Source organism: Ambystoma mexicanum, chromosome 7p (assembly GCF_040938575.1).
Source record: "Ambystoma mexicanum isolate Mex_15411 chromosome 7p, UKY_AmexF1_1, whole genome shotgun sequence".
Classification (NCBI taxonomy): domain Eukaryota; kingdom Metazoa; phylum Chordata; class Amphibia; order Caudata; family Ambystomatidae; genus Ambystoma; species Ambystoma mexicanum.
The window spans coordinates 44,555,816-44,568,775 of NC_090939.1; the positions used below are offsets into that span (position 1 = coordinate 44,555,816).

At 48.6% G+C, this 12,960-nt stretch overlaps 1 protein-coding gene across 1 annotated transcript in view; it reads right to left on the minus strand.

Annotated features, from left to right (window-relative positions):
* Positions 1-3,269: 3,269 nt before the first annotated feature.
* Positions 3,270-12,960, minus strand: part of LOC138525667 (3 beta-hydroxysteroid dehydrogenase/Delta 5-->4-isomerase-like) — a 165,444-nt gene continuing 155,753 nt past the window's right edge. Inside the window, exon 3 of the mRNA XM_069635737.1 lies at positions 3,270-5,770. Coding sequence (XP_069491838.1) covers positions 4,953-5,770 — 818 coding nt within the window. The 3' untranslated portion in view covers positions 3,270-4,952. The remainder of the gene's footprint in view (positions 5,771-12,960) is intronic.

Here is a 12,960-nt window from a genome sequence, read left to right on the forward strand (position 1 = left end):
CGCCAAATGCTTCCCCGCCAAATGTCTCCGATTACAATGCCCACAGTTTAAACGATCGCAACCCTTCTGTTATATCATGGCTGTACAACAGTGTCGGATAGAGCGCTCTCGGAGTTTGCAGAGTCCTTTGCATGCCCTATTTTTGACTTATATAAACTCCCATTAAGCTCACCCGCACTTTGTCATAGCCTTATTCCCATCTTGGGAGAGTCCATTACTGCCTCTCATTGTGGGGAGGGTTGTGCTATCTGGGGACGCTCGCCTTCACCACGATCCGTCGGACATGAGCTGGTGTTAGAGCAAACACTGTATCATTCACCTTCCACAGTGCATCATTATCCTCAGCATGACCCGGGTAGCGGGGCTGGCGTGGAAAATAACTGTAAACCGTCCTCGATGAAACAAAAGCCTCCATCCTATACCAAGAAACTGTTCATACATATATACATATATATATATATTGCATTACAATGATATCCCTTCTGCACGACCCCCGTGCCAAACATCTACAAACACTGTACGAATAGAAGACTGTGTTATTGTGTGACAACATGGTCACGATACTCAAACCCCCTCAGTTATGTGCACCCACTCAGTGCCCCTGGCCTCCTACTATGTGCTTCTCTAGGGGTGTTGTAAAGAGAATGATATCAAGCCCTTATGCCATGACTATCCTGATGCTGCTACAGTGCAAAGGAACACAAGCGCGACAGTATTGTGAGCTCTTGTAAATTGTTTAATGAGATACATAGAATGCCATCAAATGTAAATGTACGAGTTTAACGTGTATTACTGCTGTCAACCGTATTGGTCTGTTGCTCCTGCGTGCTCCACCAACCCTAATGCTACCTCACGTATCGTGTTTACAATGTGATGCTAAAGCTGCTAATCTTGCAAATACTTACCCTGTAGTGACTAATAGAACTGTTGATATAGTTAACGTGTTCTGAAATGACTATGTACTAATGCAAATATTATAGACGCGTAAACCTTTAGCCATGTTACATTATACATTATTACATTATATGAATCCCTTCGTCTTCAATGCAATTCAATATAATTTACAGCATACGGGAAGAGTATCATCGTGGGCATATCCAAGGCCACCTCCCCTCCCTTCCCATTGAAGCCTGCCAGAGAAAGCAAAGGCCCGAGCTACACCGCCTCACCTCCCCCAATTCGGCTGGAGCCGCTTCAAGCATTCTTAATTCCCTCGCAGCTCACATGGCCACGAACAGCCACCTGAATTATTTACAGCCCAGCAGCAAAATCCGGCCATAACCAGATGCCAGAGGTGCCCCCTCATAGGTCCCATGACCCACCAGTTCACCCCAGATTAATGAAGCTTGTAAAAGAAGACACCTAATATTGCACCAACAGTGTGTAAAGGCATCTGTCATTACTTCTAACGACACCCAAAGCTCAGACAGCTCACCCCGTGCCCTGAGACCCGACCCCGTGGCCCATGATACCTAGTCAACAGGATAACAGCAACCCTGTATTGATGCATTGTCGAAATACTCCACCTAATGTGCATTCCTCCTCCCTTTACAGGGCAACTGACATTGCAGCATTCAATGAATGGGGTGTGCATGGCCCCTAGGGCAGAAAGCCAAGAAAGATGTCCATCAATGACACTGACCACGTCTGACCGGACAGCGCCTTCCGGATGAGCCCAGCTGACCTGCCCACCCCACGTTGGCACCCGGCGGTGTCCACGAACCATGAAGCGATGCATCACGGCTGCACATATAGTTAGTCGACGCCACCCAAACCCCATGTACATGTGCCCCCTATAGTGTGTAGGTGCCTATGATACATTTTGTAAATATAAATGCCTGTCTTTGCGATTGTCAGACAGAGCGCTCTCGGAATTTGCAGAGTTCTTTGCATGCCCTTTTTGACTTAGATAAAACTTCCCTTGAGCTCACCCGCACTTGGTCCTAGCCTTATTCCCATTCGTGGGAGAGCCCATTATTGCCTCTCATTACGGGGAGGGTCGTGCTCTCTGGGGACGCTCGCCTTCAGTAGCAACAGTGCCGATAGCGATACCAGCGCCGTTGTTGCCTTACCGCCATACTTGTAATGAGGCCCAATGTCTTATAACCTATGCTGCCTGTCATTAGAGAGGCAGCGCGGATCCTTCTGTTACTGAGTTACAGGTAGCGCTATCCCTGTAGGACTCGGCATTCCTCTGCTATCCGGCCTTTTAAAAACAGAAAAAACACGACACACTAAGTTTGTATTTGGTCATTATTGAGGCAATGTTATGCAAGGAATGCATCAGTCTTGCCTCATTTAACACTTTCTTCAATAATACTCTGAGAGGGGATTGCTGCAATGTCAATGCTGTTTGTATTTTATCAATGCAATGCATGTACATATATATTTATACACATATATATATATATATATATATATATATATATATATATATATATATATATATATATATATATATATATGCAATGAAATGTCCTTTAAAATGGCTGCCAGATGAAGCAGCCTGAAAGATTGCCATTAGATGCAATGGAAAGTGTAAAGGGACTACTGCTGTCTTTATCTACAAAGCAAGCTGCTTTTACTGTGATACCCCTCAGAGAAAGCTCTTGGGCCAGAGGGAAACTTGTCAGTTGGGATTTACTCCCTTTTCGGTCGTTTCATTAAAGTATTAAAGAATGAAGCTCTGGATAATGGTGGTTCTTTGAGTGGGAGGCGACCAGCGTGTGTATACTAGTACTCCCTCATATCTGTGAAAAGGTACCTCGACGTGTGAGGGATTTTGGCTACACTGCATGTCACATTAGGGATAGTGTTACAGTCACACCCATGTTGACGTCCCCTTTCAATCTTCGAAAGAGGCAATAGTATGCGATTACCACTAGATGTGATGCTATATGCACAGCATGTGATTCTAAGCAGATTCACAAGCATCAGAAACAAATATATATATATATATATATATATATATATATATATATATATATATATATATATATATATATATATATATATATATATATATATGAATATATGAGAGAGGAGAAGAGGCAGAAGGAAGGCTCAAGTAAATGACCATGAGACTGAGTGGTGATGGAGTCAAGCCTGGGAGGACTGAGGTGGTGGTGCAGGCAGGAACAGTGAGTAGTTCTTCTGCATGTGAATGCCCCGGTATTGCTGGAGTTGGGGTTCTTTAGTGCCTGTGCAGCAGGTTATGCATGGGGTGCTGCAAGAAGGGTCAGTGAGTGGCAATAGAGTAGGGTGAATGTGTGAATGGTGCAGTAGATGGTATTTATTTATTTAGATTGATAAAGCGCCCAGCAGCCCAGAGGCATCGTGGCGCTGTTACAGGTTACTCTCTTGGTGCAAGTTATGTAGGTTATACAGGATATTCAATTGGTGCAGGATATACATTGGTTACAGAAACAGATATAAACATTAGATGACATTGTGAACAAAGTGTTGGAGGCAGTGCATGAGATAAGCGGTCTAGTTGAACAACTTTGTTTATAGGACTTTTCTGAAGGTTGCCAGGGATTCTTCCTTTCTTAGGGCGAGTGGGAGTGAGTTCCAGGTTTTGGGGGCTAGTACCTCAAAGCTAGAGCCGCCTGCTTTAGCTATGTTAAAAGTAGGGACTAAGAGTTGATGAGAGTATTGGTCACGTTTTGGTCTGTGGGCTGGTGATTGATGTATTCCTTCCACTATGAATGATGGGGCCGCCTGGGCAATGCATCTGTGTGTGATTGTGAGGGCTTTGAATGTAATGCGCTCTTTGACCGCGAGCCAGTGGGCATCCTTCCTTGCCTGGGAGATGTGCTCTCTCTTTGGAATGCTGAGTGCCGCACTGAGGGCACTTGTTTTGTGTAATTTGTAATTTGTTGATGTTATTGTTAGAGGTGCCTCGGAGTAGGATGTTGCAGTAGTCAAGTTTTGCGCCAGTTGTGGCTCTCGCAATGTTGAGGCAGTTTTTTTGGGATAGGTACGGTCTCACAGTATTTATGATTTTTGACGTGAATGTTGCTGCTGACGAGATGGCGCTGACTTGCCTGTCCATTGATAAGGTGGAGTCCAGATAGACTGAGAGTTTTGATTGTGCCTGAGGTTTTGATGATGGTGTCCTTGATGCTGAAGGAACTGTAGTTATCATCTAGATTTTTTAGGGCTTCTTTGGGGCCTACCAGCAGTATTTTGGTCTTTCCCCGTTAAGGCATAGACCATTAGCCGGTATGTTATGGTAGGATATGTTATTGTATAGTGCCTTTCACCATTGGTATGTTCTCAATGCACTGTGGGCTGAACAACCTCGGGGACAGTAGTACAGGTCAGTAGAGAAAGTGGGGTGGTAAGTAGAGCGAGTGTGCACTCAGTATGTGTGCAGCAAGACTGAGGTTTGTGGTGGGTAGCTGTATTCTGATGCTAGCAGTAGTGAGGAGGTTCTGTGAGGCCAGTAGCATGCGTGCAGCTAGGCCAAACTGTCTTGGGTAGCTGCATTCTAGTGGAGGTGGTACTTGTTTATGACATCATGTGTGTAGCAAGGCCTCTTGTTTGTATGGTTGCTTTCTAAAGATTGTTGTGCATGGTGGTGTATAATTATGTGTGCAGCTAGGCTGGAATTAGACATGGGGGATTGCCGCATGCTGTTGTTTTGGGTGCAGAGGAGAGTGTCAGCCTAATGGTAGGTGTGGACGAGTATATTGTGAACATGACAGTGTGGCACAAAGTTGCATGGCTGGTCCCATAGAGTTACTGCTGGTGAACGCTGCCCCTTCTGTTCCAGCGTTTGGCTTTGGGGTGTCTTCCAATCAATGTCCTGTTGAACAACATATCACACTTGCAAGGAGTTGAGAAGGCAGTGTGCGTTCAATGATAATGTCGCTTAAAGTGGAATGCAGGTCAGCAGGACTCATATGGGTTTTCCGATATTCTACTCCAACCAGATCCTCTCGGAGACTTCAGCGCTTCTTGTGGTGCTTCAGAAACTCCTTGCGTAGTGGGACCTGGCTTGCTAGCCACTTGGTGGTAATCTGCTTGGCATCCTCCCAGCTGTATCGGGGCTTGTAATCAAAGTCCTTTTGGGCGTTCTTGTAGGAGAAGGTGAAAGGGGTGTTCTGTAGGTTGATCAGGTGGCGATTGGTTGGTGGAACATACCTCATGAAGGGGCTCAGCAGCAGACTCAGCATCTCCAGCACAAAGGCGAGGACGTACATCAGCGGCAGGGGCAGGCGCATCTTGGACTCCACCCCGAAGCCGAGCCCCCTCCCCAGCTCAAAGTTTAGGTCTGAGTAGCTCATGTGTGGTGTGTCATCTGAGATGTAGTAAAACCTGCCGGCGATGCGTGCCACGCGCTCCGGGTCCTTCATTGCTTTGGCTGCCTGAATGTGTGCCCAGGCCACATTCCCCACGTAGGATGGGTTCACAGCAGCCTCCTTCCGGGAGTACCGCTGAAAGACGTCGCCGTTGTTTATGGCTCCATCAAGGAGCACACTCAGGAACTGACTTTCCTCCCCGAAGATGTACATGCAGCGCAGTGCGCATGTCACTAGGCTTGCACCGTTGTTCAACTTCTGCCCGTTGGCCTGCAGCACACACTTCTCTGCCATGCTCTTGCTCTGGGCATAAGGAAAGTGGTTCGTGCTCTCGTACACCAGGTCTTCACTTCCGTTAATTACAGGGTCCCCCCTGCTGTTTGGACCCAATACCTCCAGAGAACTGGTGTAGACGTAGTACTTTACGCTGTTTTCGATGCAGGCATCCAAGAGCAGCTGAGTACCTGCAAAAGGAGTGGAAAGAGCTATTGAAGCCAATAAGGACTAAATGCACAATTGTGTTAGGGATGTAAGTATTGCTCTATCTTTCAATACATAAGAATGACACAACATGATTATACCTTAGTTAGGCTAACAACGCAATGTCTTTGTATTTGCAAGGTTTCGTAATCTTCAAATCACTTCATCAGGCTTAGGGAGAGAGGGGGAGAGAGAGAGAGAGAGAGAGAGAAAGAGAGAGAGAGAGAGAGAGAGAGGGAACCAGAATCAGAGAATCAAGCAAAGGCTTTAACAGGTAATATTAGAAACCAGGGGAGAGGGGATGCCGTTAAAGGCTTCTACACAATACATATATAGGCAAAAACAGCAGCACAAACTAACACACTTGAGGAGTACACTCATAAAAGTCCACAACAGTGCCAATAAATCAAACCTCCATATATTCAGTGCAAAAAACCTTGGTTAAGAGAGAGTTAAGGTGATCAGATTTAATGCAACAAAACACCTGAAATTCAGCAATCGCATTTTGCGCAAGTCCCCCTTAACTGTGTGCCTCCTGTTACGCAGCGTATGACCATAATAATAACATCACAGATGGCATCACTAATTACATCATACATGACATCACTGATGGAGTCACTAATTGCATCATGCATTGGATCACTGGTTTGAATATTTACATTTTGAAAAATGACCGCTCTATGCCTGATCACGAGTTTGGAGGTAGTCATTCACTCCAGCGGTAATGGTGTTACCACTACATTTAAGAGTGTGCCCAAAGTCGAGTCTGACATGTTTACCCCCAGCTCAGAGCTCGGGGCAAACATGCCAGACAAATTGCAATTTTCAGTGCAATTACCATCAGCGTTATTACCAGGCGGTAATTGCAACAAAAATTCCCCATTTTGAATGGGGGATAACAGTTAGCACCTAACCCATGATCTGGTGGTAATACTGCTGGATGGGTGGGTGCTAACGCTGGGATACCGCCCAACTCGTGATCAGGCCTTCTGTCTTTTACCATAACATATATGTACTTTTTTCATACTTACACTGTACAATGCAGTCTACCGTTGTTTCTTTAAATGTAATGCATGATATATAATTGTAAGTACATGCAGACATCATTACAAAAAAGAATAGTACGTAAGCATTTATGTACTTTGGAACGTAATCTGTTATATTGTAATAACAATTCCTAATTCATTTTCAAAAGAAATGACAAAGAATGTTAGTAATACCATTGCTATGTCTATAATAGAATATTTACGCTCTAATCTTCTTTTCTACAAATATGATTATGCAGCATAGGTAACTGATTCGTTTTGCATATTGAGTTCTTATGGGCACATACTTTCTTTTCTATGTGATTAGTTTTTATAAAACTTGTCATTTACAAAGGAATGCATTCATGTAATGTTATTATGGTAAGAGTTGTACGTTTAAATGTGAACATTGATTATTTTCATAACACTTACTATTAAACAATCTATTCTTATGTGTTTTACTACTACATATACTTATTATATTATCTGTGAAATACCTGAAATAAATTTACCAGTATCAGGTGCTTTCCCTCCAATTAAGGGGGTAATTCATAGAATCCAGCACAGAAGTAGCGCACGTGGCTGGCGCAGAGAGGGAGCGTGCGCCAGTGTGCGCCAGCCACTTGCGCTAAATACCATTTCCACGCACCACGTATTCATGGATTTCCCAAGCCATTTGCAGCCGTGGCGCAGCGAACATCCAGCAGCGCCAGTTACGCCCCCTAGAACGCCCCTTGTGCTGGAAAAGCCATAGAAATCCCCAATACGGCTCAAAGGGCCGCGCTAACCCTGGACCAGCTTAGTAGCCCCCCACACTGTAATCACGTGAAAAACTACGCGTACCCCGCTTGCAGCAGCCAAAATACATGAAAATATACCCACGCACCCCCTTCAATATGTGTACCCCGCTCACAGCAGCCAATATGCATGATAATGTACTTGCTCACCCCCTTGAATACGCGTACCCCGCTCGCACCTACAAAATCGCATGGTAAAGGCCTACCGTAACCCTGCAATACGTGTACCATGCCGGCGCCAGGCAAATCGAGTGGAAAACGTCCCCCCTGTGGTGTGGGCTGCCTGCGGAGCATGGTCATGGGTGATGAGCTGTCTGTAGGGCATGGTCAGAGGTGATGGTGTGTCCCCTGTAGTGTGGGTTGTCTGTGGGGCATGGTCAGGGGTGATTGGCTTCCTGTGGGGCATGGTCAGGGGGATGGAGTGTCCCCTGTGGTGTGGGCTGCCTGCGGGGCAAGGTCAGGAGTGATGGGCTGCCTGCTGGGCATGGATAGGGGTGATGAGCTGCCTGTAGGGCATGATCACAGGTGATGGTGTCTCCCCTGTGGTGTGGGCTGCCTGTGGGGCATGGTCAGGGGTGATTGGCTTCCTGTGGGGCATGGTCAGGGGGATGGAGTGTCCCCTGTGGTGTGGGCTGCCTGCGGGGCAAGGTCAGGGGTGATGGGCTGCCTGTTGGGCATGGACAGGGGTGATGGGCTGCCTGCAGGGCATGGTCAGGATGGATGGGGTGTCCCCTGTGGTGTGGGCTGCCTGCAGGAGGTGCATGTGGCTCCTCACCACATGGGTGTGCGAATATGGGGGTATGCGAGTGCACGTTTCACGCATTTAGGCTGGCACGAGTGGGATACATGTATTCTGGGGTACACAAGGGCGTTTTCACGTGAATTCGTGAGGCGCGAGCGGGGTATGTGTATTCGGGGGTACGCGAGTGCGGTTTTCAAGTGATTAGGCTGGCTCCAGCGGGGTACGTGTATACCAGGTTATGTGAGTTTGCTTTTCACGCGATTAGGCTGGCGCCAGAGGCATACATGTATTCCGGGGTAGGCGAGTGTGCTTTTCACGCAATTAGGCTGGCACGAGCCGGGTTACGTGTATTCCGGGGTATGTGAGTGCGCTTTTCACATGATTAGGCTGGCGCGAGCGGGGTACATGTATTCTGGGGTATGTGAGTGTGCTTTTCACACGATTAGGCTGGTGTGAGCGGGGTACGTGTATTCCGGGGTATGCAAATGTGCTTTTCAACCGATTTCGCTGGCGCAAGCGGGGTACGTGTATTCCGGGGTATGCGAGTGCGCTTTTCATGCGATTAGGCTGTGGGTGGCTCCCCATGGGCCGCAGAGAGCAAACACCACAGGAGACACCCCATTCCCCCTGACCATGCCCTGCAGGCAGCCCATCACCTCTGACCATGCCCCGCAGGCAGCCCACACCACAGGGGATCCCCCTACACCCGTGTCCATGCCCCAGAGGCAGCCCACATGGCACCATCTACTTGTCAGCCCTAACTCATGTCCCCCCACCACTGACGGCAACCTGCCAGCAAGTGCCGACTCATGTCCCCCACCCCCCACTAGTGATGGCAACCTGCCAGCAGGCCCCGACTCATGTCCCCCCACCCCTCACCAGTGATGGCAACCTACCAGCAGGCCCCAACTCGTTACCCCCCACCAGTGACGGCAACCTGCCAACAGGCCCCCACTCATGTCCACCCAACCAACACATTGACACAACATACATGCATGTACCAAATGTCCACCCAAATGCCACCCCACACTGCCCCCCACAGTGCAACTCCACGCCCATCCATTGTCCCCATTTCCCAGTACAGGCCCCATGGCATGTCATGCACAGAAGCATACATGCATGCAAACAAAGACATGCCTAACATGGCCACACACCACCGCCACATGACTGAGGCAATGACGACTGACGCATGCGCCAAACCAATGAGAGCACACAACCAAAATATATGAACAGATGAAAATGTATTACATTAAAAGAAATCTCACAAACGAAAACCAAAAATGACAAGGATAAATTAAAGTGAACAGAACTGAAATGGATATTCCAAAAAATATGTCATCAAAAAATAAGAAAAAAAATCCCAGTGGTCCATGTCCTGAAAAATGAACATCATAATCCAAAGGGTAAATTAAAAAAAAAACATTCCAGCATGGGTGTGAAAAATTTGAAAATAAAAAAGTCCACAGTTCCACACCTATATACAATGAAAGTTCTCAGGGTCCATCATCCCAAAACCAAATGAAACCTACCAAAATACCTACAGAAAAACAACTATGTACAAAAAGTGGAGCAAAGTCCATCAAATCCAAAATTAAAATGAAACGAAAGGAAACCTAAGTATAATCAACTATATACAATGGCGGCGGGCTAGTCCTGTGGCTCACTTCCTGATGTTAATGTCTTTGGCCAGGGCATCATAGAACTCCAAGTTGATGTCCCGGAGGCGGGCCTGGGATGTGTCCTCGAGGGCTCGCAGGGACATCGCCATGGTCTCCACCAACTCCCTGCAAGTCTCCTCAAGGAACAATGCCTGATTCAATACCCGGTGCATGGAGTTCTCTGCCCTGACCATCGTGAGCTGTGCCCTCTCTGCCCGCCGCCACTCTGCATCTATCTGCTGGCACAACTGCTGCCACACGGAAGACACACGTAGTCCATGGTCCTCCTGCCCATCGGCCGATGCCTGCCCCTGTGATGTAGAAGATGGCCCAGAGGCCTGATGCCTCCCACGTTGAGCTTGCCGCCGCCTCAATGCCAACTGCCTCTGCAACCACGACTGCCACTGGGAAGATGGAAACACCCAGGGCCGTGGTGCACGTGCCCTATTTGATGGTGCCTGCACATCTTCCACTGGCTGGGGTCCAGTTGCTGGGGTGACCACCTCTGCTGGTCCTCATGCTCCCGACTGTGGCAGCGATTGTTCTCCACCAGCCTGGCCGCAGTGGATGGGGCAGGTCCACAGGGCGCACAGGTGAGACATGGGTGGGAAGACGGCATGGAGGATGACTGGCGCATAGGGTGTGCAGATGAGGAGGGGGGCGCAAGAGCATCCAGCACATGGAGGAACCCTGTGCCAATGACCTGTCCTAGCAAGTCGACGCAACCACACAGGTGTCCGAAATGATGTCCTGACTGGAACCACGCACATCATCCAGAATCACCCAGGTGCGCAACGCGACACCGACTAGGACAGGCTCAACCCTGTCACGGATTGCCTCATCCGCAGGTAGAGGAAGGTCAGTTGACGTAGACACATCCCCTACCTGCAAACGGCCTGGACAGAGGCACATGATCAGGAACAGGATTACACACAGGCACCTCCACGGCGACCTGTGCTGCCTCCTTCCCCTGCCCCTGGACTGCACCACTTTCACCAGTGGAACCACCCCATACAGGCCCCATGCGTGGGTCTGATACAGCCTCCTCCTCAACCACACCCCCCACCAATCTGGATGATTCAGTGCCGTCTTCCGTAATACGCACCTGTGGGGGCTCACCTGCCCTTCTTCTGCCGAGGAGTCCACATCCAACCTTGGCCTCTTGGACCTCCCCTCAGCAGCTGCGGCCATGGACGTGGCACCAGTCCCCTCACTCCAGGAATATATTATTACCTGGGAGGGGGGCAGGGCTTTGCATCTCCACCTGGCGGTGGCATCCCTGCCGCTGTGCTCCACAATGCCGTCTCTGCCATCTTCATCAGTCGACGCTGCAGACATGGAGAGACAGAACACAGGCATCAGGACACCGTACAATGGTCTGCTAGACACATAACTATTTCACATGAGTGGCAGTGTTAAACATCACAGGCGGCATCACACTCCCCATCACTCAGGTTAATTGAATGCACACACATGCACAGACAAGCAGGGAACGTCCAACAGGCATCTGCATCCATTCACATGGAACTCCATGAACATCCTAAGGGTGGCATGATGTTACAATCATCATGGAGCATGCCATTCACATACACACACGCCAACAGACAGACTGTTACGCTCAGCTGGCTCCCACAGGGGCATCGGTCGGACCCGGACAGCTGCGGTCTCCACCCATGTGATGCGTAGTGCAGCGATGACTGACTGGATCTGCCCTCCTAATCTTGTCTGCTTAACCCATAGAAATATTCTCCTGCAAGTAGAGAGATGGATTTGGCCACTTGTGGATTCAAGTGATGGCACCCCCACAGTCCTCCCCAACTAATCACCTCCGAAATGCCCTCACAGCAATCTCATCTTATATTATTGAAAGATGAGCTCTCCATCCTGCGTGGATTTGCAGGGGCGCGTCGATTCCAGTTACTTCACTGGTTTGAAGGCTCAGGCGTGTTCTGGAGAGTATTGACTCTGAGGTTCCTGGTGAGGACCAGTAAGTATTAAGTTCATAGAGTTCAATATGTCGATTGTTCCCCCCTTCCTTTCTTGTCTTGCAGCTGGCTCGTGAAAAGATGCTCTTGTGGCAGTTGGTGACGCTCAGGTAAGAATCTGTATTACCCGGCCCTGTCCGGTAAATGTTGCACATGGAAAACGTGTTGTTTTGTCTCTCTTTACAGATGGGGCACATGAAAATATGGAGAGTCACAAAAGGATGCCTCTGGTGGTAAATCAGGTAAGTCTATGGTGGTAAGAATTATATTTGTTGGTTCCCTCGGCTCACCTTGAGTTGCTGGAGGCAGCGCCGTCCCGAAGGATGCTGTGAAGACTGGTGAGTATGGCACGGCGCTGCAGCTGGAGGTGCGGCGCGTGCAGAAGTGGTGTTCTTTACAGGTCCAGAGACGAGATGGATCCAGAATCAGGTGTGGAATAGAAATAAGTTAGTTTCCTAACCTTGTCCCTTTCTTTCCTCTTTGTTTTAGGAGCTCCGGAATCGAGGCGGGCATGGCAGAAGACTGGATGCAGGCTGCAGGCACGATGAGTGTTACGCTGCTGGATGCAGAATAACGCAAAGCGTGTGTTGCTGGTCGGGTGTGGTTTGAATAGCCTCAAAAGTAGTCCCAGGTAAGAAGTCCCTAGAACCACACCCGAGTAGTAAAAAATAGTCCCTGTAGAAAAATAATCCCTTTCAGGCTTCATGTTGGATTGGAGTCATTTGCAGCATGGTCTGCCTGAGGTAAGTAATGACTATGAGCCTGGCGCCTTAGGAGCCAGGACTGATTCCTACTATTAGCCTGGCGCCTAAAGCGCCAGGACTCAACCCAGATAGCCCCTAGCCGGGGCTGCTGATGTTTTACTAAATGTCTAGATGCCTGCTGCCGGGGCTGACGGACTGGGGGTAGGCATCATGACAGCACTCCCCCACAAGGCCCCTCCTAAAGGTGTTCTTCCCCTGTGCCC